This window comes from Periplaneta americana, chromosome 2 (assembly GCF_040183065.1).
Source record: "Periplaneta americana isolate PAMFEO1 chromosome 2, P.americana_PAMFEO1_priV1, whole genome shotgun sequence".
In the NCBI taxonomy this organism is placed as follows: domain Eukaryota; kingdom Metazoa; phylum Arthropoda; class Insecta; order Blattodea; family Blattidae; genus Periplaneta; species Periplaneta americana.
The window spans coordinates 16,589,024-16,616,619 of NC_091118.1; the positions used below are offsets into that span (position 1 = coordinate 16,589,024).

The following is a 27,596-nucleotide window of genomic DNA, read 5'->3' on the forward strand; positions in this document are numbered from 1 at the left end:
GACTCATTTACGTCTGACGTTAATTATGTAAGCTATGTAGAATCACTGAATGCCAAGACATATCTCAGGGGTGTCCGACGTCCTCTGTTTTTATAATAAGTTATACTAAACGACTGATTCCGTAGGCAGGGGTGTACAGGGATAAGCCTATTCATAGGGTTAGACCTATATTAGACTAGTAGGCAAGTTTTTTCCTTCCCATATCGTGAAATGTAAATCCTACTTAATTTCTCCCTTACCTCACTTGCAAAATGGAGGAGACAAAGTGCATGACGGTATATCCTGCTTCAGTTTTTCAAGTTATCAGTTGCGTACTTTATCGACATAATTAAGACAAGTTTCTAGACGTGAATTTGGAGTTTGTGCAGAAACAGTGATGCCAACGGAAATGCTTTTCTTCACGTAGATATTGTGAACCAATATAGGCATAAAATGGCTGTACTATTGCAGTGCATGAGAGCAATAGGAATACTAGCGGCAGTCAGTGGCTTATCAGAGTTATCAGAAAGAACGGGGCAACATAGGCCTACTTACTGTCCTTGAAATAGTGCAGTGAGATGCTGCAGGATAATTGGCGTATCACAACAAATGATACCAACATAAACAATTTTCCATATTTTTATTTGAATATAGTAAGTATACAGTAATTTGAAAAAAAATTATAGACAATCGAATATTGATGATGATGATGATGATAATAATAATAGTAATAATAATAATAAAATAATAATAGTAATAATGTCAAAGCATCAGTGGCGTATCAAGCTGCTTTGCAATGCTTCACGAAGAGCAGGAACAGTGGCGGTTATTACTGAAACGAAATGTTAAGCAGACAACAACAACAACCACAACAAAGCCACACAACACGAGAGTAACGACAGCCTAGAGCAATGAAGTAACAGCATTACACGCAGAGCAGTGATGCCAACACAACACATTCCCGCTGGTTACTGTGGTATAATGGTATTGCTGTCGTGTTGGCAGCACTGCGCCTGCTCAGCCCTGCAGCATGGTCGCCACTTCTGTGTACTCCGACCGACGTGCCAGGTCCAGGGCCGTACGTCCCCACACATTCTTCGCCCCCCGCTCAGCGCCATGCTGCAACAGCAGCTGCACCACTGGGGCGTGGCCACTACATGCTGCACAGTGCAGTGCAGTCCGCTGGTCTGCATCAGGCTCGTTGGGCCGCGCCCCAGCTGCCAGCAGCAGCTCACACACTGCAGGGTGCCCACACCATGCAGCCTCATGAAGAGCAGTGCTACCAGATGTTCCTGCCTTCATATCCAGCCACGCCCCGGCAGCCAGCAGCGCCCTGCACGCATCCTGGCGGCCTTCACGTGCTGCCAGCCACAAGGGCGTGCGGCCATCATGATCCTCGGCGTTCACCTGGCTGCCTGCATCCAGGAGCAGCTGCACCATATGTGTGTTTCCCTCCTTTGCTGCCCGGTGTAGCTGAGTTCTGCCTAGGCCGTCCTTCTCCTCTAGTTTTGGCCCGAACTCAGTCGCAGCTCTGTGCTCCTGCAGCAGACAAAACAATCTGGTCAGAGGAAGCTCAGTCAGCTAGGTGACAGTTCACTAGGCTGAGGGAAGCTGACGTCATTAGTAGTGACAGCAGCCGTAACTACAGTAATGTCAGTAGTAGTGACAGCAGCCGTAACTACAGTAATGTCAGTAGTAGTGACAGCAGCCGTAACTACAGTAATGTCAATAGTAGTGACAGTAGCCATAACTACAGTAATGTCAGTAGTAGTGACAGCAGCCGTAACTACAGTAATGTCAGTAGTAGTGACAGCAGCCGTAACTACAGTAATGTCAGTAGTAGTGACAGCAGCCGTAACTACAGTAATGTCAGTAGTAGTGACAGCAGCCGTATCTACAGTAATGTCAGTAGTAGTGACAGCAGCCGTAACTACAGTAATGTCAGTAGTAGTGACAGTAGGTACAACTACAGTAATGTCGGTAGTAGTGACAGTAGGTACAACTACAGTAATGTCAGTAGTAGTGACAGTAGGTACAACTACAGCAATGTCAGTAGTAGTGACAGTAGGTACAACAACAGTAATGTCGGTAGTAGTGACAGTAGACATAACTACAGTAATGTCAGTAGTAGTGAAAGTATCCACAACTACAGCAATGCCAGTAGTAGTAACAGTGGACAAAACTACAGTAATGTCAGTAGTAGTACAGTAGGCACAAATATAGCAATAAATTAGTAGTAATGTCGGTGGCAGTGACACTAGTAGTAGTAATAGTAATAGTAGTAGCAGTACTAGTAGTAGTAGTAGTATTAGTAGTAGTAGTAGTAGTAGTAGTAGTGGTAGACATAGTGGTAGTGGTAGTAGTATCAGTAGTAGTATAGTAATAGTAGTAGTAGGCCCTAGTAGTAGTATTAGTAGTAGTTCTTCTGAAAACTGAAATTAAGTTTGCTCTCCAACTGCAGCTGGTCGCAATCTCTGTTGTAACAGTTTGTATCAATCATTGCTCAGTAACTGTAACCATGGCAACAGCTCACACTTACTGCTGTCTTCTGGCGCTCCGTTTGCAACTCGTCCGCCATTTTCTTGAGTTCCTCCCCCTTCGCTTGCAGTTCTTCTCGCAGGACACGCAGTGCTTCCACTTTACTCTGTAATTAAAAACAAATCTGGTTGAGATATCGCTAAGTTGACTGGAAACATGACTGCTATGATGATGATTATGATAATGATGATGGCGAGAGTGATAATAATAATAATAATAATAATAATAATAATAATAATAATAATAATAATAATAATAATAATAATAATTAGTATTATTATTATCACCATAAACTTTGCAACTTCCCCCCCCCACTACCATGTATGTAGCCCATTCGAAAAATACAAATCCGTGTATAATCGAAAAAATTGTGATTTTACTGAAAACCAGGCGATAGCAGCCAACTTCTAATGTACCGTACTGCAAGATGAGAAATCAGAATATTCAAACCTACTTTCCAATTTATTCTATTCTGCTTCCTAGACGTGTCTTCCTTGCTGATGTAGCCTATCTTTCAAACACTTTCAATACTAATTTGGAAGGTCAAGATGTTGACATAATAACATTCAAAGATAAAACCAACGGATTTGTAAGGAAACTTGATTTCTGGTTGATAACACTTCACACAAGGAAATTTGTGTATGTAATGAACTGTTGAGAGGTAAAGTTTTACAATGAGGATTTATTAAATGTTCGGGAATTTAAGGTTTTGTGTGCTTTGATTTAGAAATCGTCGATATTTCCTTATCTAAGTTTTCCTGGTTTTCATCAAAAAATATTTCCAACATAATATGATATTGAAATTATACTTTTCCTTCTTTGAAAAAGAGATAGATTCTGAGATACAGAGCATCGCTTCTTCGATAAACAACTAGAAGGAAACAGTGGTAAAGTGGTATAACTCAATTATATAAACGACTGTTCCTCTATATAACATTGTACATAGTGTTCTCCTATCGAGCCTCAGATTCTTTTTCGCATTTACTTTAAACTGTAGGCCTAATATTTTATCCATCTGCGCCTCCTAACCGAGCGAGAGGAGGTGGGATTGGACAGTTAAACTTGCACCAAAATATTTTTTATGCTCGACCATGCCGAAATGTAGTAATTATACACCTGGTAGCAGTCCTTTAATGCATGTTCTTAAAGTACACCTATTCATTAAAGTTCAGGTTTTCGATTATTCTCGGATATGCAATCGAAAGACAACGAGGGAAACATCCCGGAGGTTGGAAATCCAATACGGTCGCAGAAGGTTATGTTCTGCTACTATAATAATTAATGTTAATCTATACTAATAATAAATCTGTAGCCGAAATTTTTCTGGTAATTTTCGATTTTCCAAAAATAATTGGTCCTAACATATATAATTATTCACCCTGAAACCGAAAATCGCTTTTTTGAAATTTTTGTTTGTATGTCTGTCTGTCTGTCTGTCTGTCTGTATGTATGTTATCTTTTCACGCGATAATGGCTGAACGGATTTCGATGAAAATTGGAATATAAATTATGTTCGTTATAACTTAGATTTTAGGCTATATGGCATTCAAAATACATTATTTAAAAGGGGGGTTATAAGGGGGCCTGAATTAAATAAATCGAAATATCTCGCTTATTATTGATTTTTGTGAAAAATGTTACATAACAAAAGTTTCTTCAAAAATAATTTCCGATAAGTTTTATTCCATGGAAACTTTTGATAGGACTGATATGTAATGAGATAAATGAGTTTTAAAATTACAATAACTCCCATCTAAGGCCGTGTAATGAATTAAAAAACAAATGACTTCGTCTATAAGGGGCCTTGGACAGCAACAATCAAAGCTATGAAAGATAGCATACAGAGAATGTTTGCGTGTTTCTATGAAGTAATATCGGAAGCTAAATTAACCGATTTGTATAATTAATTATTATTTCATCATTGGAAAGTGTAGTTTCTCTAGATGGACATAATGTTATAATGTTATTACAGTAACGTCTGAGTGAATCGAGGACAAGTGAGATTAAAACAGCTTCTTATGCACAGAAAACTTGATAGGCTATTCTGTACATTCGTTTCCTGTATTTCCTAAAATAATTTTTATGACCAAATGAGTGGTCTCTGGATCAAAATGATCGCATTTTAATTATGCAAATACAATTTAAATTAAGTAACACAACAAACGTTTTATCCTTCTATCAAATACGAATGTTCCCTGGATCAAATGTCCAATTTTAATTATGTAATTACTTTATATTTATTTCTAACGGGTGCAGCGGAGCGCACGGGTACGGCTAGTTGTAAATAATATTCAAATAAATTCAATTTGTCACCACGTTTTTCAATGTCTATTTTAATTTCAATGTTATATCATGGTTAATATTTACTTTACTCTGTAGGTTCTTATAGGCTATCAAGGTCAATGTGGAGATCTGTTCCTCGGAAAAAATCAATACTTTCGCGTCTGCGCACATCTCACAATTTACGAGGTATTGCACAAGGTCAGTTCCGCCCTTCAGTTAGATACAAATAAAATGAATAATTCAGAATAATTTGAAGTTAGAAATATGGTCGAGCATAAAAAGTCGTATGAAACTCGCCTATAATGGTAATTAAGACGCTCGTATGAAAATTATGAAATTCGCTTGCGCTCGTTTCATAAATAAACATACTTGCGTCTTAATTACTATCATTATAGCCTCGTTGCATAATGTACTATTACAAACATTTCAGTATGATCGTTGGCGACATTAAGAACTTCGGCTGACTTTTTATTAATAGAGTTTTACCACGCAGGTCTCCTCCATAGAGTTTACCGATTTCTTTCTTCTTTTGAAGATTTTTGAACTCGTTTATTAGATATAACAGAGATCTCCAAAAGTATATTTTGCACACATTAATGCTCTTTGTTTTCAAGTTCAGAACGCACATTTCCATGGCAGAGTTTGGTCATTTGATGTTTCCGAACTGTCCTCACGGCGATGTTGAATCGACAACCATTGAATTAGTGCCGAAAGGTAAGCATTGTGACAAGAATAATCTGTAAAAGCCCAAGAACAGGTGAAGGCAGTTTCCTATCGCCTTCAGAAATCAGTTCATTACAACGTCTAACACAGCTAAACTTTTCAACTTTAAACACTTTAGCAGGTATTACCACACCCTTTTTTGTGACATACGTCTTCCCAATATTATTATCTATCTTAGCTTTCATTCGTATATGTATCGAATTATCACGCAAACGTTTTTCCCCCCTTCCACTTGAATGAGTTCCTCATGTACTGACATGATCAGTACAGCTTGAAGATGATTCTGTAGATGTATACAAACATAACTTTAACCTAAACAATAGCAGTCATAGCACACGATTGGTGGGAAAGCTACTAGCAAGCGTTTTGAGTTATACCGCTACACCAGTAGTGCAGGGCGATTCCAGTTACTGTAAGAAGATCTAGTAACCTTTCTATTGGCTAATCTTTGAAATAAAATTGTCATTTCACCAATTAATAACTAACAACCTCAGACGAGAACGAGATATAACTCAAAATTAATATTGCAGTGTAGGCTTTCACGGCCGGAGTCTATAGAAGTAGATTCATTTTCCGGGCTGAGAGGCCGTGGTCTATTAGTTGGTTTTATACCAGACGTTTCGTCTGCAACTGCGGCAGACATCTTCAGTGGAGTGGTATCCGAGGTCGCAAGACTCTTCTCGGTGTACCTGAGGCAACTGATCCTGTGTCTGGTTGTGCGAGCGATGTTTTGTTTACATCGCGTAAGCTAATTTAATTTTCTTTTCCATTTCTCTTTATGCTTATCTTTTTAGTGTATAAAACTATAGCCCTAACATACATATGTAAAATAGGGCTAACCCCCATTGGAGATACAATAATAATTATTATTCATATCGTTATAATACGATAACAGAATACAAATGATGACCTGAATTTTATTCATATCTCTAAAGAACGATAACAAAATATAAATAATGTGATATCCATAAATAACGATAACTGGATATAAATGATAATTTGAATATCATTTACATCGCTAAAGAACGATTAAAAAATAAAATGAAAACTTGAAAAAGGCCCGAACCCACGACCTTTGAATCATTAAACAAGCACTCTACCGCTGGTCTACGAGGCGCAGATATGGAACACTTTCATAGTTCCGGAACTGCTTCTACAAGCACATGCATCGTGTAACATCGCCGCGACCCGAAGTGGACTTTGAAAATATTCGCTGTTCACGAGTGCGGCCACTTTTTTTTTTTTTTTTGACAGCTGTACAGTTTTCAACGTTATAGTACTATCATCCAGAAGAAACTGAAAACAATTATGACAGCCATAGAAGAATACTGAATCCGATTTTAGACAGATGAGCTGAATTGATTGAAATACCACACAACATTATAGAAAAACTCATTGCAATATGTAGCTACTTGTGAATCCGGAATGAGGCAGTCAAACAAGTGGACGACTACTCAAATACTTGGGGTGTACTGTGAGTAGTAACATGAGATGCTGCCAAGAAATCAAGAGGAGGATATTAATGACAAGGAAGCTTTCATTAGAAGCAGAACTCTTGAAAACCTCTAAGGAATAGTTTAGTGAAGTGTTTTGTGTCGAGTTCGGCATTGTATGAAGAGACAGAAACATGGACATTACGACAAAATCAAGAAGCGTTCGAAATGAGGATATGGAGAAGAATGGAGCGTGTGAAATGGACAGACAGAATACGAAATGAAAGTGATCTACAGATCATGGGCGAAGAAAAAATAATGCTGAAAATGATGAAAAAGAGAACAAGAAATTGACTGGGTCACTGGCTAAGAAAAAACTGCCTACTGAAGGATGCAGTGGAAGGAATAGTAAACTACACAGTTCGGGGCAGAAGAAGATATCAGATGATAGACAACATTAAGATATAATTTACGGATCATATGCGGAGACTAAGAGGGAGGTAGAAAAAAGGAAAGGTTGCAGAATGCTGAACTTGCAGTGAAAGGCATGCCCTTGGGTAGAAAACTGTGGATGAATTATGAAATGGTGAAACTTAATGTGCTTTCATTTCCCAGAGCACCGACCAGATTTGGATCAAAGGAATGCAATAATACAACGGGCTTGCAAAAGAAGCTAGTAAATTTTTAGTATTGTGTATTTGCAATCTTGTATTTATAGTAAATAAGTTTCTCGTCTATAATTGCTATTAAGGAGAGAAATCTCCTTGTACTAGTAAATGATATCACTGTGTTTGTATCGAATACAGAGTCCAGATTGGAGAAGATAATTTCTCAAAAACAGACACATTTTGTGGCATTTATTATCTTTTACTCTAGAACTATTCAAATATGTTCATATAGCTATGTTCAACGTTGTGTTTGTGTTCCTAACTACAACACAAATGTACGTTAATAAGACATTGTTTATTTTATTTTATAATCCATCACTCAGCTCTTTACATGACAACCCAGGATGATTTGGTTATGGCTGTAATGTGTTCTTTGTATCGTGTTTGATCTGCCTTTCTGTCATATTGTTGTATCCCTTACCTAATCGTCTGTAATCTTGTCACAGTTTTCTGCCCTCCACACCTTAAGCGTGATTTGTATGTTGCTAGATCTTGTCATTAACGTTACCTTAATGCTCTTCCAGAACTAGTATCTGGCTGGAAATTCGATAGCTCATAAATATTTACACGGTCCTATCTCCTCTTTTATTTCTTAACTTTTTATAAGAGAGGAATACCTTAATAACAGTTCTCTCACATATTTCTATTTAGCAGTAGTAGTCAATTATTTATTTCCATCTTCAGCTCGAGGGACATATCCTCTGCTTTTTAAGGAACCAGCACTGGAGGACCCAATTAGACAGGACAAGGGCAACACATCATGCCACACATGCGTCCTATCAATATGGTTTGTAGACAGCTGCCTATATCACCGCTTGTGTCTGCACTGAAGGCAGATGTATTCACCAGTTGTTCAGAGATTCATTTCCTGAAGTCCTCACATCCCATTTCTTTGGAAGCTGCTAGTAAAATCAACCGGCTTATCGCTTTGACTGAGCATTAATGTCGGACAAGTTCAACTTGTCATTGAGTGTATTTTATTCAGTGGAATTCAAAATAATACGCTAGTGAAATAAATAAACAGCTTTATTAGAAAATTTTTCTGAAAACTTACCGGGGAATAGGAAAGCTCGTTCAAAGCAAATACAAGCAGCACCATATAAATCACACTTTAGCTAGCCCCTCACCTAACTCAACCAAACCTTCTCACTGTCGTCAGCATCCTGTCACTTAAGTATCGGCCTTTTAATCTTTCAGATATTAGCAGTACTATTACTCTCACTATGTTGTGATACCTATTGGAGTATCTATATTTATCATTCAATTAAGTGTCCATTTGAACACACATTAGCGCCTGTGGGCCTGCCAAATTTAAGGTTATTCGTGCTGTCGAATTACTGTATCTGTAACCATGGTAACAGCTCATCACTTACCTTTTCCTGCTGGAGCCGCAACTGGTGCTCTCCTTCATATTTCTGCCCCAGTTGAACTTTTTCCTGTAACCACAAAATAATCAGGTTCAGACGTAGCCCAGTCAGTAAGGTGGCAGTACGATGAGAAACAGAATAACACACAACAAACTACTGAATGTACTGTCAACTACTAAACAACACGATTTCTATTACTATCTTTACATTTTGTACACGTAGGTTTGGAAAAATAAACTTTTAGTTAATAAAATGAAAAATAATTTTTTTTGTTTAAAACTGTTTTATAAGTTTTTAAACAGTGCCATGAAATAGCGCGTTTTTTAAATGTATTGCTAATGTTGTCGTTAAGTAATGCTGAGTTCTTGGCAACAAAGCTATTAACTGGCTTGCTGTCATACATTTCTCACACTCAGTGTGGTTTACAGGAGAGGCCTGCACATATGATTCTGATTTATTTATTTCAGAAGACTGCACAATGGATAACGTGGTGAACAAAAGTTCCAATTTTGTTCAAGTGTTTAGATAAATAGTCATAACCTGCAAGTAATCAAAAGGATGCAACTGAACTTTTCCTTGCATACTCAGAAAATATATTTTGTACACTGAGACTCTCCTACCTTCTGTGATATTTTGAGTTGATTAATCTTTCAACTGTTGAAAATGCTAAAATTAGGGAAATCAGCATTTAAGATATTTTAAATTTATTGTGCTGTTTATCAAGTTAAATAAGGTTATTTATCCATAAAATTGATATTACAACTAACTAAAAAAAAGTACACATTTAAAATTAATAATGAATTTCATAAAAAAAAAAACAATATTTTCAAATTTACCTCTGTGCGATTGCTTATATTTCACTCAAGATCTATCATCTATTAACAGTGAGAAATAATTTTTTACAACATTATAAAAAGTTTGACAGTCTAGTTTTGAATAGGGACAATGTTATAGTTCTGATTTTTAAAACTGTGGGGCATCTGTTCCTGCAGTTTGACCATTTGTGGTTCATTGTGACCTTAGGAGGGATTATTCCACATGGGCACAAGCCAATTGTACACATCTTCCCACCTCTTTAAATAAACACTTTTTTTTAATCATTATCAGAAATTCGCTTCTCTAAATTTTTAGACAGCCTACTCAAAACATCTATTCCTTTGGATTTACTATTTATTACTTAGACTACACAACAGAGACACAAAGACACATTTCCTATCAAACTGAATATCCGGATTTCTGCTTTCTTATGATGCACTGCTGAGTATCAATTAGTGAGCAAGTGATCATGACTGATTGGTTACTGGTACCACAGGGAAGGCTGCCAAACTTGCATGTCTTCTCCGTGCACTCTACAGTCAGAACATTTCATGAAGTAGAAGTGGTGTTTCGTGTTTTAATGACTCAGTGGTACAACAGAAACAATTAGCACCATGTGGTGTACTTTCAATATTTTATTTTATAGCTCAGTTTTCATTTTGAAATTTTAAGCTAAGTTTGTAGAGAAATAAAAAAGAATAGAATATTTTATAATTTAAACATCTTAAAATCATTTTTCATTCAATTTGTGATAAATGTATCAACACCTGCTTCAGATCCTAGGCCTGCATGCAGATATCAGCATTCAGACTTTTTGCAATGTACATCGTACATAAATTCCTTATTAATAATAATGTTTGTTCCGAAAAAAGTTGAAGTTCTTCTCCATAAAGTCAAGAGCACCACTGTAAATTCCTAAATGTAAATTTTATAAAGGCCGGAATAGAAGGCAAACATGATTTTATATTGTAAACAAGTAGGATAAAATAAAGAACTTGTATGTAGAATAAAAGTGACATGTTTTGATTATGTACTTTTAAATAATGTTTATAATTAATAGAGAAATAAATAATAAACATAACAGAGATTTAATACCATCATATAGTTTTAAACGTTGTGTTCAAAACGTTTTAATCAAAGGATATTATTTTAAACCAGGGCTGGGCACAGGGAGCGAATGCAAACTCTAAACGGGGACGCTTAATATTCATCCGTTACGGCATCAATGCTGCGCGATGTTTGGCAGGGAAGAAGGAGTAAGTAGAGAAATCATATGGCTCACTGTGAAAGAGTAGAATTCGCTTTTGATCCCCAGCCCTGTTTGTATCAAATACACAGTCCAGATTTCAAAAGGGAACTTCTCAACTTTACAACTATTGAAACTTGTTTGTATAGTTATGTTCAACGTTGTATTTGTGTTCCTAAGTACAACATAAATGTACGTTAATAAGTAGTCATCGTAATTTAAGGCATTAAAAATTGTATTTTAGGCGCCTAGAAAGGCTCTAAAAGCAACAAAAATAGGGCAATAAAAGGCATTTAAATTATACTGAATCACCCATAATTCATGAAGTGAACATCCATGAGACCATCAGTAGCTAACTTAACAGAGTACACTGGAAAAGCAGCTTCTCTGTTCTACAGACTTGCTTCACTTGCAGTTATTCATCCACAACTTCACGTCCATAATTTGAGTTACAATAAACAACAAGCAACTTTTCAGGATTAACACACATACTTCTATCACTTTTATTGGACAAAATCAGTGTGATGATGATTAATGTACCATAATGAGACGTCGATAGAACCGCGAAGTCCTACCAGCAAGCACCGTATTTGTCCACCACTAATTGTAGTTGTATTCACCGGGATTCGAAACCGGGTTATCAGCGTGGAAATCCAACGCTTCATGTATTCGACTAATAACTGATATGTGTTGTTGTTTAGTTAAATGTAAGAAGACAGGTTTGAACTTCACAAGTGACACCAATAAGGCATCACTCATGAGACAACTCTGTCAGAAATTAATGAGGTAGTTCAGTGCTGGAGTCAGGTAGCATTGCTGGGTAAGGGCAAGGTCGATTCTGGAGTGAGCGAAACAACACTGCATTGCAACAGGGTGTCCCATATATATGGCTACTATAACAACTGCAATTTTCTTAGTTTCGAACACAGAAATAAATGCAGTATTGTTGAGTGAGTAGTCAAATGAAGAAAAAGGGGAAAAAAATGTACATATAAAAGCAAGGAAAGACCAAACACGTAGGCCTACTTATTAAAGTAAAAAAGACGAAAACAACCAAAGAGACAAAAAAAAATATAAAACTTCATCAGGATGCTTCATTTCTCATGATTCGTGCTTAAATATGATCATTCAAATAAAATACGCATTTTCTAAAACATCCGATGTCTATTAATAAGGTACTGTTTGTTTTATTTTATAATCCATTCCTCAGCTCTTTACATGACAACCCAGTGTGATTTGGTTATGGCTGTAATGTGTTCTTTGTATCGTGTTTGATCTGCCTGTCTGTCCTATTCTTGTATCCCCTCACCTAATCCTCTGTAATCTTGTCACAGTCTTCTGCCTCCCGCCCCTTAAGCATGAATTATATGTAGCTGATTGTAACACTATTTCCTAGCTTCTTCTGTTATTATCATTACCGGGATCCTTTACCAGAATAAATATCTGGCTGGAAATTCACTAGTTCATATAAATTTACACGGTCCTATCTCCTCTTTTATTTCTTAACTGTTTATAACAGTGGAATATCTTAATAACAGTTCTCTCACATATTTTCTTTAGCTGTAGTAGTCAATTATTTATTTTCATCTTGAGCTCGAAGGACATAACTTTTGCTATTTAAGGATCTAGCATTGGAGGACCCGATTACACAGGGCAAGGACAACACATCATGCCACACGTGCGTCTTATCAAATATGGTTTGTAGACAACTGCCTGTATCACCCCTCGTGCCTGCACTAAATGCAGATGTATTCACCAGTTGTCCAGAGATTAAGTCCCCGAAGTCCTGACATCCCAGTTCTTTGGAAGCTGCTAGTAAAATCAACAAGCTTATCGCTTTGACTGACACATTCAACTTGTCTTTGAATCCATTTTAATCAATTCAGAATAAGACGCTAGGGAAATAAATAACATGTTTCATTAGAAAATTATGCCAGCAAATTGGCCGGCGAATAAGGAAGCTTGCTAAAAGCAAATACAAGCAGCACCATATAAATCACACTTCAGCTATCTCCTCACCTAACTCAATAAAACATTCTCACTGTCGTCAGCATCCTGTCACTTCGCTATCGCCGTTTTCATTTTCAGATATGAGCAGTAATGTTACTGTCACTACATTGTGCTATATACTGGAGTACAAATTTATCATTCAATGAAGTGCCCATTTGAACACACCTTGGCGTCTGCATGTCTGTCTATTTTAAAGTTTTTCGTGCTTACTGCTCCAACCTTCAATGTACCCTCAACTGTCCAATTACTCCATCTGTAACCATGGTAACAGCTCATCACTTACATTTTCCTTCTGCAGCCGCAACTGGTGCTCTCCTTCATATTTCTTCCTCAGTTCAACTTTCTCCTGAAACCAAAAAAGAAATCAGGTTCAGACGTAGCCCAGTCAGTAAGGTGGCAGTACGATGAGGAACAGAAGAACACACAACCAACTACTGAATGTACTGTCAACTACTAAACAACACGACATTCTAATAGTATCTTCACATTTTGTACACGCAGGGTTGGAAAATAATATTTTTACTTAATAATAAAATGAAAAAAAAAATTATTTTAACTGTATACCTTTTTAAACAGTGTCATGAAGTAGTGCGTTTTTTTTAATTATTGTTGATATTGTCATTTACTAACGCGGAGTTCTTGGCCATAAAGCCAGGGGCGGCTCGTCCATAAGAGCTGGGGAGCTGCAGCACTCCCTGTTTTGACAGGAAAATAAAAATAATATTTATTTTAATTTTTAGAAGAATTGTTACAGCTTTTATTGGTAAATTGCTTTATATTTCACCTGGCCCGGAATATGTACTATTATCTTATGCATAATCTTTTTGCGCGTCGACTGTATTGGAATTGACACTGCATTAAAAGTCGTCCTGGGATCTGCAGTGTGGGACAGTTCATAGAGAGTGTGTCTTGCTTAGCCAGAGGGTAGAGAGGTGAAGGGGAGCAGAGGAAAACTGCCGCTGTTTAAAACTCATTATATCTGAGTGTTGCTTTGGTGTGACGTCTTAATACCGTAACTTAACCAGTGCAAATGTGCAAGCATGAGTGTGTGTGAATTATAGAATATTAATTTTATTTTTCCCTTGCGGAGAATATTGATGTAATGAAGTGAAATTAAAGGGTCGTCCGTTACCCGACTTAAATCTGACTCAAGCTTCATCCAGCCGAAATAGTGCATTTATGTAAGGAAGTATAACAATGAAATTTACGCTAAGCATTTGTGGTTACGTGGATGTGAACAAAAAAAAATCTGTATTTTGTTTTCCTTGCCTCCTCTTCGGTGGTGATGCTGCATGGACTAGGAGTGGTGTGACAGATTTAGGACATTTGCCCCTAAAAAGCAAAATGCACGAATCTTCGCAGTCTCACCTGAAAAATGTTGTTTCATTGGCTATGTTACGCAACTCATACTGCTGTGCAATTAAGTGAAACGAACAGAACAAACATTCTTAAACATAATCAAGAAGTGATAAAAAAATCGTGAAATTATAAAAAAAAAAAATTATTGTATTAAATTTTGTGGCCAATATGAACTTCCCCTTAGGGGACATAATGAAAAAACGATTCGAAGAACCCTGATGTGTTTCGTGGGTTGCTACAATTCGTGAGTAATCTAAACGAGCCTCTCAAAAATCATTTGGAACATGTCACTGTTTAAGGTTATTCTAAGACAATTCAGAATGAACTGGTAGATTGTAAGTTGAGTGTCTGCCGATCTGAAATTCAGACTGAAATGGTATTAGTTTTTCTTAAGGATTAGCAAATGGTCCTACAGACATCCCCCAACTAAGTCAGGAAGTTTTGGTTTTTCGATATGTATTGCATTTATTTTTGTCCTATACTTATTAGTAATGGTATCAAGAAGTGAAATTTGTATGTACCGAAATCTACTGCAGCTCTCCCAAGCCACAAGTTCATGAGCCGCCACTGCATAAAGCCAGTAACAGACTTACTGCCCTACATTTCTCACACACAGTGTGGTTTAGAGGAAAGGGCTGGACATATGATTCTGATTTATTTATTTCAGAAGACTGCACAATGGAGAACGTAGTGAAGAAAAGTTTCCAATTTTGTTCAATCAAAAGGATGCAACTGAACTTTTCCTTGGATACTCAGGAATTATATTTTGTACACTTAGACTCTCCCACCTTCTATGTCTGTGATATGAAATTTTGAGTTGGTTAATCTTTTAAAAGTTGAAAATGATAAAGTTAGGGAAACTAGCATTTAAGACATTTTAAATTTATTGTGCCGTTTATCGAGTTAAATAAGGTTTTTTATTCATAAAATGAATATTCTACTAACTAATAAAAGTATATTTCTTAAAATTAATTACGAATTTCATAAAAACCAATATTTTCAAATTTACCTCTGTTTGATTGCCTATATTTCACTCAAGATCTATCATCTATTAACAGTGAGAAATAATTTTTTACAACATTATAAAAAGTTTGACAGTCTAGTTTTGAATAGGGACAATGTTATAGTTCTGATTTCTAAAACTGTGGGGCATCTGTTCCTGATGTTTGACCATTTGTGGTTCATTGTGAGCTTAGGAGGGATTATTCCACGTGGGCACAAACCAATTGTACACACATTTCCACCCCTTTCAATAAACACTTCTTTTTAATCGTGTTATCTGAATTTCGCTTCTGTAAATTTTTAGACAGCCTATTTAAAACACCTATGCCTTTGGATTTTCTATTTATTAGTTAGACTACACAACAGAAACACAAAGACACATTTCCAATCAAACTGAATATCCGAACTTCTGCTTTCTTATGATGCACTGTTGAGTATCAATTAGGGAGCAAATCATCATGACTGAATGATTACTGGTACCACACAGAAGGCTGCCAAACTTGTGTTGTGCCCAGGGATTATGATAAGCAATATATTTCACTTTAATTTAAAGTAACGAAATCGTATTATTAATACCTGCTTTACAATGCGAGATCTCACTTCCTGTTTCGTCAGATTACAGAGCACAGTTTAGTTAACGTCAGCACAGTCCAATCCTTGAACATGCAGAAATGCGTACGTTTGCATCTTGCATCTTATCGCGGACTCAGCTTAGCAACAGCTGACTTATTAGCGAAGATATAGCTTCCCTAGCGAGACATTTTAATTGGCGATGATTCCGAAGCTCTGAATTTCCATTGGTCAAGTCAAAAACAGATTCAGTCGTGAAATTTCCTTGAATCCATATTGTTTTAAGTAACGACCGGAAACGCCGATTTAAAAGAATGGTTAATAATTAGAAGCGTGGTGTTTGGCGAGTGCAACACCGTCCTTTTAGAGGATTCGCGGGTGAAGTGGCGTCACCCTGGTACGTCACAAAGGACGCGGTTCGAGAGTTTATAAAAGGACATGAAACGTAGTTATTGGTCAAGATTGCGGCCATGGAGTAGCTCTCCCTACGTCCAGTAAGAAGTTCTGAAAATGGCATCGAAAATGGGATCAACTGGAACCAGCATTAGTGTTCACCCTACTATTTATTGTAAGTAAAATCATCAGATCATTTTTTAAACTTTTCATTTAACTAGCTACCTTGGTATTTCAGAATTAACAGAAATGTTCATACTTTCCAAATCGTTCAATACTCAATATTTTATTTTGTAGTAAATTGATATTTTTATTAATAAACTTAGGGCCTAGTACTAGTGAGTTTCTACACTTGCAATTACTCCGAAAACCTGAGATCACATTCATGGTAGGAATCCCTCCTATCCACAAGAAAGAACAGTTTATAAAGTATAACGCAGTGCTTGATTAGTTTGTGTTATTTTGATAGAGATAATAACTCGCGATTATCTCGAACATAAGCCATCCGCCCTTGTCGCGGCAAGCGCCACGACAAATTACTGGTGTCAGATATGATAGAGCTTAACAATAAATATTGGTGTCAGAATTAATATAGTACAACAAAATATTGCTGTCAGAAATGGGCACGACACTTGCATGTCTTCTCCATGCACTCTACAGTCAGAACATTTCATAAAGTAGAAATGGTGTTTCGTGGTCTAATAACTCAGTGATAGAACATGAAAAAGTGGTACCGAGTGGTGTACTTTCAATACTTTATTTTATAGCTCAGTTTTTCATTTTGAAATTTTAGGCTAAGTATGTAGAAAAAAACTAGAATATTTTACAATTTAAACACCTTAAAATTCTTTTTCATTGAATTTCTTATAAATATATATACAGTGCAGTGAATAGTTCCGATCAGTGATAATTTATAGTGTCAGTGAAATGTGTTCTATAGTGTCAGTGAAATGTTCCTAAAGTGTCAGTGAAATGCGTCATAGTGCCACTACAGTGAGTGAGATGAGAATAAAGTGAAAGACTATTGAAACTTATGTAGGGCCTGTACATAATAATGTAGGTTGTAATGTAAAATTAGGTATTTTATTTATGTTTTATTATTATTGTGTTAAATTATATTGTGTATTCTTATTGTATTGTGTATAAAATTGTAGGCCTATTGTGTATTGTATAATTGTATTGTGTATTGCAAATATTGCTTATCATTTCTTTATTGTGTATTGTTTATATTGTGTATACCACTGCCACCGGGTGCATGCCCACTTGCAGTGTAAATAAATACATACATACATACATACATACATACATACATACATACATACATACATACATACATACATACATACATACATACATACATACATACATACATACATACATACATACATACATACATACATATAACAAAAACTGCTTCAGATTGTAGGCCTGCATGCATAGCCTATATCAGCATTCACATTGTTTGCACTGTATATCCTACAAAAATTCCTTATTAATAATAAGGTTTGTTCGGAAAAAAAGTTAAAGTTTCGCTCCATAAAGTCGCGAGCACCACTGTAAATTGGTAAATATAAATTTTATAAAGGCCTTAATACAAGGCAAACAGGATTTTATATTGTAAACAAGTAGGATATAATAAATAACTTGTACGGAGAATAAAAGTGTCATGGTTTGATAATATACTTTTAATCCCTGTTTATTATTAACAGAGAAATAAATAATAAACATAATAGAGATTTCTGTTGACTTAAAAATTGATATCATAATACAGTTTTAAACACTGTGAGGCTACACCTGTGGAGTAACGGTTAGCACGTCTGGCCGCGAAACCAGGTGACCCGGGTTCGTTTCCCGGTTGGGACAAGTTTCCTGGTGAGATTTTTTACTGGGGTTTTCCCTCAACCCAGTATGAGCAAACGTTGGATAACTATCGGTCCTGGACCCCAGACTCATTTCACCGGCATTATCACCTTCATCTCAGTCAGACGCTAAATAACCTAAGACGTTGATAAAGTATCGTAAAATAACCCACTAAAATAAATTAAACATTGTGTTCAAAAAGCTTTAATCAAACGATATTGTTTTAAACAAGGGCTGGGCACAGGGAGCGAATCCAAACTCTAAACGGGGAAGCTTAATATTCATCCGGAACAGCATCAATGCTGCCCGGTGTTCGACAGGGAAGAAAGAGGAAGAAGACAAGTCATATGGCTCACCGAGAGAGAGTTGAATTCGCTCTTGCTGCCCAGCCCTGTTTTAAACAAATTTCAACACTTCGTTGAAAACATATTTTTTTAAACAAGCCAACCCTATGTACATGGTTGTGTCTAGAGTTTCGCCTTAACTCTTCTTCAATAAACGATATCAATAGGTTTGTATCGAATACAGAGTCCAGATTTGAGAAGCGCATTTCTAAAAAACAGGCACATATTGTCGAATTTATTATTTTTCACTTTACGTACAACTATTGAAACATTTTTGTATAGTTATGTTCAACGTTGTATTTGTGTTCCTAAGTACAACATAAATGTACCTTAACAAGTAGACATCGGAATTTAAAGCACTAAAAAATTTTATTTTAGGCGCCTAGAAAGGCTCATAAACATTTACACGGTCCTATCTCCTCTTTTATTTCTTAACTGTTTATAACAGTGAAATATCTTAATAACAGTTCTCTTACATATTCTTCTTTAGCAGGAGTAGTCAATTATTTCTTTTCATCTTGAGCTCGGAGGACATAACTTTTGCTATTTAAGGAACTGGCATTGGAGGACCGGATTACACAGGACAAGGACAACACATCATGCCACATGTGCGTCTTATCAAATATGGTTTGTAGACAGCTGCCTGTATCACAGCTCGTGCCTGCACTGAAGGCAGATGTATTCACCAGTTGTTCAGAGATTCATTCCCTGAAGTCCTGAACTCATTTCTTTGGAAGCTGCTAGTTAAATCAACAGGTTATCGTTTTGACAGACACGTTCAATTGTCTTTGAGTCCATTTTAGTCAATGGGAATTCAAAATAGGGCGCTAGTGAAATAAATAGCCTGCTTCATTAGAAAATTATGCCAGCAAATTGGCCGCCGAATAAAGAAGCTTGTTCAAAGCAAATACAACCAGCGCCATATAAATCACACTTCAGCTATCCCCTCACCTAACTTAATCCAACCTCCACGCTGTCCTCGGCCTCCTGTCACTTAACTATCGCCATTTTCATTTTCAGATATGAGCACTACTGTTACTGTCACTACGTTGTGATATATACAGAAGAACATATCTATCATTCAATTAAGTACCCATTTGAACACACCTTAGCATCTGCATGTCTGCCTATTTTATACTTTTTCGTGCTTACTGCTCCAACATTTAAAGTACCGTCAACTCTCCAATTACTGTATCTGTAACCATGGTACCAGCTCATCACTTACTTTTCCCTGCTGGAGCCGTAACTGGCGCTCTCCTTCATATTTCTGCCTCAGTTCTACTTTCTCCTGTAACCACAAAGGAATCAGGTTCAGATGTAGCCCAGTCGGTAAGGTGGCAGTGCGATGAGAAACAGAATAACACACAACCAACTACTGAATGTACTGTCAACTACTAAACAACACGACATTCTAATACTATCTTCACATTTTGTACACGCAGGGTAGGACACGGGGACACCAATAAGGCATCACTCACGAGGCAACTAAGCCAGAAATAAATGGAATAGGTCAGTGCTGGAGACCGATAGCAATGCTGGGTAAGGGCAAAGTCGATTCAGGAGTAAGCGAAACAATACTTCCTTGCAACGGGGTGTTCTACACATATGGCTACTATAAGAGCTGCAATTTTCTTAGTTTCGAATGCAGGAATAAATGCAGTATTGTTGAGTGAGTAGTCATATGAAGAAAAAGGCAAAAAATATACATATAAGAGCAAGAAAAGGCCAAAAAAAGTAGGCCTACATATTAAAGTAAAGAAGGCATATACGACAAAACAGGCAAAAAAAAAAAGACAAGATCAAACTTTATCAGATGCTTCATTTCTCGTGATTCGTGCACATTTACTAAAAGTATTTTAAATATGAGCATTCAAATAATAATTGGCACTTTCCTAAACCTCTGATATCTGTTAATAAGGAATTGTTTGTTTTATTTTATAATCCATTCCTCAGCTCTTTACATGACAACCCAGGGTGATTTGGTTATGGCTGTAATGTGTTCTTTGTAACGTGTTTGATCTGCCTGTGTCTCCTATTTTTGTATCCCCTCATCTAATCCTTTGTAATCTTGCCACAGTCTTCTACCTCCTGTCCCTCAAGCGTGATTTATATGTTGCTGATTTTAAGCTATTCGCTAGCTTCTTTTGTTCTTATAATTGCCTACATGCTTTTCCACAGTGAATATCTGGCTGGAAATTCGTTAACTCAAAACTTTAACACGGTCCTATCTGCTGTTTTACTTCTTAACTGTTTATAAAATTGGAATATTTTAATAACATATCTCTCACATATTTTTCTTTAGCAGTTGTAGCCAATAATTTCTTTTTATCTACAGCCCGGGGGACATAACTTTTGCTTTTTAAGGAACTAGCATTGGAGGACCCAATTACACAGGACAAGGACAGCACATCATGCCACACGTGCGTCTTATCAAATGTTGTTTTTAGACAGCTGCCTGTATCACCGCTCGTGCCTGCACTGAAGGCAGATGTATTCACCAGTTGTTCAGAGATTCATTTCCTGAAGTCCTGACATCCCGTTTCATAGAAACTGTTAGTAAAATCGCTTTGACTGAGCGTTAATATTGGACACGTTCAACTTTTGATTGAAGGTATTTTAGTCAACGTGAATTCAAAATAAGACGCTAGTGAAATAAATAAGCAAATTCATTAGAAAATTTTCAGAAAATTTACCGGGAAATAAGGAAGCTTGTTCAAACAAATAAAGCAGCACCATACAAATCAGACTTTAGTTAGCACCTCACCTAACTCAACCAAACCTTCTCAATGTCATCAGCGCCCTGTCACTTAAGTATCGCCCTTTTTATCTTTCAGATATTAGCAGTGCTGTTACTCTCACTATGTTGCGATATATACTGGAGTACCCATATTTATCATTCAATTAAGTGCCTATTTGAACACACCTTAGCGTCTGTGTTCCTGCCTATTTTAAAGTTATTCGTGCTGTACAATTACCGTGTCTGTAACCATGGTAACAGCTCATCACTTACCTTTTCCCGCTGGAGCCGCAACAGGTGTTCTCCTTCATATTTCTGCCTCAGTTCTACTTTCTCCTGTAACCACAAAGGAATCAGATTCAGACGTAGCCCAGTCAGTAGATGGCAGTACGATGAGAAACAGAACAACTCACAACCACCAATGAATGTACTACGAACTACTAAACAACATTATATTCTAATAATATCTTCACATTTTGTAGGCCTACACGCAGATTTTGAAAAAAAAAACAGTTCTATTAATAAAATAAAGTAATATATTTTTTTTGTTTTAATCTGTTTTTATGCTTTTTTAAACAGTGCCATGGAATAGTGCGTTTTTTAATGTATTCTTGTTGTCGTTAACTAATGCTGATTTCTTGGCAATAAAGCCATTAACTGATTTGTTGTTCCGCATTTCTCACACACAGTGTGGTTTAGAGGAAAGGGTTGGACATATGATTGTGATTTATTTATTCCAGAAGACTGCACAATGGATAACGTGGTAAAAAAAGTCCAATTTTGTTCAAGTGTTTAGACAAATAATCATAACCTGTAAGTAATCAAAAGGATGCAACTGAACTTTTCCTTGGATACTCAGGAATTATATTTTGTACACTTAGACTCTCCCATCTTCTATGATATGATCTTTTGAGTTGATTAATCTTTTAGCTGTTGAAAATCATAAAGTTAAGGATACCAGCATTTAAGATATTTTAAATTTATTGTGCTGTTTACAACTTAAATAAGGTTATTTATTCATAAAATTAATATTCTACTAAGTAAAGAAAATATATTTTTGAAAATTAATAGTGAATATCATAAAAAAGAAATATTTTCAAATTTACCTGTGTTTGATTGCTTATAGCTATTTCACTGAAAATCTGTCATCAATTAACAGTGAGAAATAATTTTTTTCAAAATTATAAAAAAGTTTGACAGTTCAGTTTTGAATTGGTACAATGTTATAGACCTGATTTCTAAAACAGTGGGGCATCTGTTCCTGATGTTTGACCATTTGTGGTTCATTGTCAGCTTAGAAGGGATTATTCCACGTGGGCACAAGCCAATTGTACACAACTTTTCACCTCTTTAAATAAACATTTGTTTTTTATCATTGTCTGAATTTCGCTTCTCTAAATATTTAGACAGCCTACTTAAACCATCTATTCCTTTGGATTTACCATTTATTACTTAGCCTACACAACAGAAACACAAAGACTCATTTCCAATTGAAATGAATATCCGGATTTCTGCTTTCTTATGATGCACTGTTGAGTATCGATTAGTGAGCAAGTGATCATGATTGATTGATTACTGGTAGCACAGAGAAGGCTGCCAAACTTGCATGTCTTCTCCATGTACTCTACAGTCAGAACATTACACTAAGTAGAAGTGGTGCTTCGTCCTTTAATGACTCAGTGGTACAACAGAAAAAATTGGTACCGTGTGGTGTACTTTCAATATTTTATTTTACAGCTCAGTTTTTCATACTGCATTTTTAAGCTAAGTTTGTAGAGAAATAAAAAGACTAGAATATTTTATGATTTAAGCACATTAAAATCCTTTTTCATTGGATTTCTTATAAATGTAACAACACCTCCTTCAGAAGGTAGGCCTGCATGCAGATATCAGCATTCAGATTGTTTGCATCGTATTTCCTACAAAAATTTCTTATTAATAATAAGGTTTGTTCGGAAAAAAAGTGAAAATTTTGCTCCATAAATGTAAATTTTATGAAGGCGTGAATAGAAGGCAATCATGATTATATATTGTAAACAAGTAGGTAAAATAAATAACTTGTATGGAGAAGAAAAAGTGACATGGTTTGATTATATAGTTTTAAACACTGTTTATTTCTAACAGAGAAATATAGTTATTTATGATACTTGTGAGGTAAGTGCATCTTTATTGCACGAGTGGAAAGATTTAAGCACGAGGCGTCAGCCGAGTGCTTAAATTATACGAGTGCAATAAAGATCACGCTCACAAGTACCATACGTAATTTTATCCATGACCATAACGAAAAATTATGTTTTATAAAAGAAAATATGTTGAAAATAAGTCCTCATGTAATCACATACCATGGCATGGATTTTAGAATCAATACGTGTGCTAGGTAGGCCATGATGTAGGAGGCCATGATTAGTGAAGAATGGTATCTAAGGCGTTGGATAAATAGCAAATTATAATTAATTATATAATTTTAATATATATTTTTTCACTTTAAACGTGTATTTTCGTCTTTTTGAAGTTTCAGGAATTATTTAGAAGTGTTCATGGGACTAATGTGATTAAAATAATTTCACATTTTACTTCTGTAAACTTAAGAGGAATATTAAAACTTAATTACTCATTGTGTCTGTTTAGCTCAGTAGGCTAACGCGTGTTGTTTTAAAATCCTATAATCCCAACTTCGCAGGTTCAAGTCTCCTCACATCCCAAAAGGTAAATTATTACAAAATTTTAAAAAGATGCATATTAGATATGGATGTAATGTACAAATTACGACGTAGCAGACAGAGAAAAGAGAAGGAGATTGAGTGTATGTATATTTAAGAAATGGTAATAAAGAAGTAGAGGTAGTGACATCTAGTAACTAATATATTAATTCTTGAGTAATAGTTGAATGGAAAAGTATACGTGTGTACCCGGGTACTAGGAAAATACTAATGAACTGTGGGATAAAGTTCAAACTGTGAGGTAAAGTCTTTATCTCACTAGTGAAATAAAGTAATGTTGAATAAAAGCCTACTTTACAAACGCAAAAGTATTTAGTAAAGGCATGTCTTTCGTTATGGTCATGGATAAAATAATAAACACAACAGAGATTTGTGTTGACTTAAAAATTAAGATCTTCATATAGGTTTAAAAATTGTGTTCAAAACGTTTTAATCAAAGCATATTGTTTTAAACCAGGGATGGGCATAGGGAGCGAATCCAAACTCTAAACGGGGATGCTTAATATTCATCCGTCACGGCATCAATGCTCAGCGGTGTTTGGCTGGGAAGAAAGAGGAAGAAGAGAAATCATATGGCTCCCCGAGAGAGAGTAGAATTCGCTCTTGCTGCCCAGCCCTGTTTTAAACAATTTTTAACACTTTGTTCAAAACGTATTGTTTTACACATGCCAACCTTGTGTACATGGTTGGGTATACAGATTCGCCTTAACTCTTCTTCAGTAAACTATATCACTGTATTTGTATCATGTACAGAGTCCAGATTTGGGAAGCGAACCTCTCAAAAACAGGCACATATTGTCGAATTCATTATTTTTCACTTTACAACTATTGAAACATTTTTGTATAGTTATGTCCAATGTTGTATTTGTGTTCCTAAGTACAACATAAATGTACGTTGACAAGTAGGCCTAGACATCGGTATTTAAAGCACTAAAAAAATTTATTTTAGGCGCCTAAAAAGGCTCTTAAACCAACAAAAATAGGGCATAAAAGGCATTTAAATTATATTGAATCGCCCATAATTCATAATGTGAACATCCATAAGACCATCAGTAGCTAACTTAACAAAGTAGGCTACACTGGAAAAGCAGCTTCTCTGTTCTACAGACTTGCTTCACTTGCAGTTATGAATCCACAACTTCACGTCCATAATTTCAGTTACAATAAACAACAAACAAATTTTCAAGATTAAAACACAAATTTCTGTCACGTTTATTGAACAAAATCAGTGTGACGATGATTAATGTACAATAATGAGACGTCGGTAGAGCCGCGAAGTCCTACCAGCAAGCACCGTGTTCTCCACTAGAAATTATAATTGGACTCGTCGGGATTCGAAACCGGGTTATCAGTGTGGAAATCCAATGCTTCATGTATTCGATTAATAACTGATATTTGTTGTTGTTTAGTCAACTGTATGAAGACATGTTTGTACCTCACAAATGACACCAATAAGGCATACTCATGAGGCAAATCTGCCAGAAATTAATGAGGTAGAGCAGTGCTGGAGTCAGGTAGCATTGCTGGGTAAGGGCAAGGTCGATTCTGGAGTGAGCGAAACAACACTGCATTGCTACAGGGTGTCCCATATATATGGCTACAATAAGAACTGCAATTTTCTTAGTTTCTAACTCAGAAATAAATGCAGTATTGTTGAGTGAGTAGTCAAATGAAGAAAAATGCAAAAAATGTACATATAAAAGCAAGAAAATGCCAAAACAAGAGTAGGCATATACATTAAATAAAGAAGGCGTAAACGACAAAAGAGGCAAAAAAAAAAAGATAAGATAAAACTTCATCAGGATGCTTCATATCTCATGATTCGTGCTTAAATATGAACATTCAAATAAAATACGCACTTTCCTAAACATCTGATTTCTATTAATAAGGCATTGTTTGTTATACTTTATAATCCATCCCTCAGCTCTTTACATGACATCACAGGGTGATTTGGTTATGGCTGTAATGTGTTCTTTGTAACGTGTTTGATCTGCCTGTCTGTCCTATTCTTGTATCTCCTGATCTAATCCTCTGTAATGTTGTCACAGTCTTCTCCCTCCCGTCTTTTAAGAGAGATTTATATGTTGCTGTTTTTAAACCTATTCGTTAGCTTCCTTTCTTATTATCGTTGGATGCTTTTCCAGAATGAATATCTGGCTGGAAAATTCGCTTGCTCATAAACATTTACACAGTCCTATCCCCTCTTTTATTTCTTAACTGTTTATAACAGTGAAATATCTTAATAGCAGTTCTCTTACATATTCTTCTTTAGCAGTAGTAGTCAATTATTTCTTTTCATCTTAAGCCTAGAGGACATAACCTTTGCTTTTTAAGGAACTAGCATTGGAGGACCCAATTACACAGGACAAGGACAACACATCATGCCACACGTGCGTCTTATCAAATATGGTTTGTAGACAGCTGCCTATATCACCGTTTGTCCTGCACTGAAGGCAGATGTATTCACCAGTTATTTAGAGAGTCATTCCCTGAAGTCCTGACATCCCGTTTCATAGAAGCTGTTAGTAAAATCGCTTTGACTGAGCATTAATGTTGGACACGTTCAACTTTTCATTGAAGGTATTTTAGTCAACGTGAATTCAAAATAAGACGCTAGTGAAATAAATAACCAGCTTCATTAGAAAATTTTCAGAAAATTTACCGGAAAATAAGGAAGTTATTTCAAAGTAAATACAAGCAGCACCATATAAATCACACTTCAGCTAGCCCCTCACATAACCCACTCAAACCTTCTCACTGTCATCAGCATCCTGTCACTTAGCTATTGCCCTTTTCATCTTTCAGATATCAGCAGTACTGTTACTGTCACTATGTTGTGATATATTAATGGAGTACCCATATTTATCATTCAATTAAGTGCCAATTTGAACAAACCTTAGCGCCTGTGTGCCTGCCTATTTTAAAGTTATTCGTGCTGTCCAATTACTGTGTCTGTAACCATGGTAACAGCTCATCACTTACTTTTTCCTGCTGCAGCCGTAACTGGTGTTCTCCTTCTAATTTCTGCCTCAGATCTTCTTTCTCCTGTAACCAAAAAGTAATCAGGTTCAGACGTAGCCCAGTCAGTAAGGTGGCAGTACGATGAGAAACAGAATAACACACAACAATCTACTGAATGTACTGGCAACTACTAAACAACACGACATTCTAATACTGTCTTCACATTTTGTACACGCAGCGTTGGAAAAAAAACAGTTTCACTTAATAAAAATATTGAAGAACATTTTTTTTTTTGTTTTAAACTATTTTTATACTTTGGTATACAGTGCCATCATTTATTGCTGATGTCGTTAACTAAGCTGAGTTGTTGGCAATATGCCATTCAGTGACTTCCTGCCCTACATTTCTCACACACGGAATTTTGTCCCGCAGCAGTTCTTTTACATGCCAATAAATCTACTGACATGAGCCTGTCGCATTTAAGTACACTTAAATACCATCGACTTGGCCCGGGATCGAACCTGCAACGTTGGGCATAGAAGGCCAGCGCTATACCACCGCCAACCAGGTCGACACTGTTATGTCCT

The 27,596-nt window shown here is 36.3% G+C and overlaps 2 protein-coding genes across 2 annotated transcripts in view; both read right to left on the reverse strand.

Annotated features, from left to right (window-relative positions):
- Positions 1-602: 602 nt before the first annotated feature.
- Positions 603-27,596, reverse strand: part of LOC138714245 (trichohyalin-like) — a 221,158-nt gene continuing 194,164 nt past the window's right edge. The window contains exons 16-20 of the mRNA XM_069846595.1: positions 21,602-21,664; positions 13,347-13,409; positions 8,998-9,060; positions 2,519-2,623; positions 603-1,518 (exon numbers count right to left, since the gene is read on the reverse strand). Coding sequence (XP_069702696.1) covers positions 997-1,518; positions 2,519-2,623; positions 8,998-9,060; positions 13,347-13,409; positions 21,602-21,664 — 816 coding nt within the window. The 3' untranslated portion in view covers positions 603-996. The remainder of the gene's footprint in view (positions 1,519-2,518; positions 2,624-8,997; positions 9,061-13,346; positions 13,410-21,601; positions 21,665-27,596) is intronic.
- The window catches only part of LOC138714385 (protein enabled homolog), a 110,023-nt gene continuing 109,453 nt past the window's right edge, over positions 27,027-27,596 (reverse strand). The window contains exon 6 of the mRNA XM_069846608.1: positions 27,027-27,093. The gene's annotated coding sequence lies outside the window, so the exon portion shown is untranslated. The remainder of the gene's footprint in view (positions 27,094-27,596) is intronic.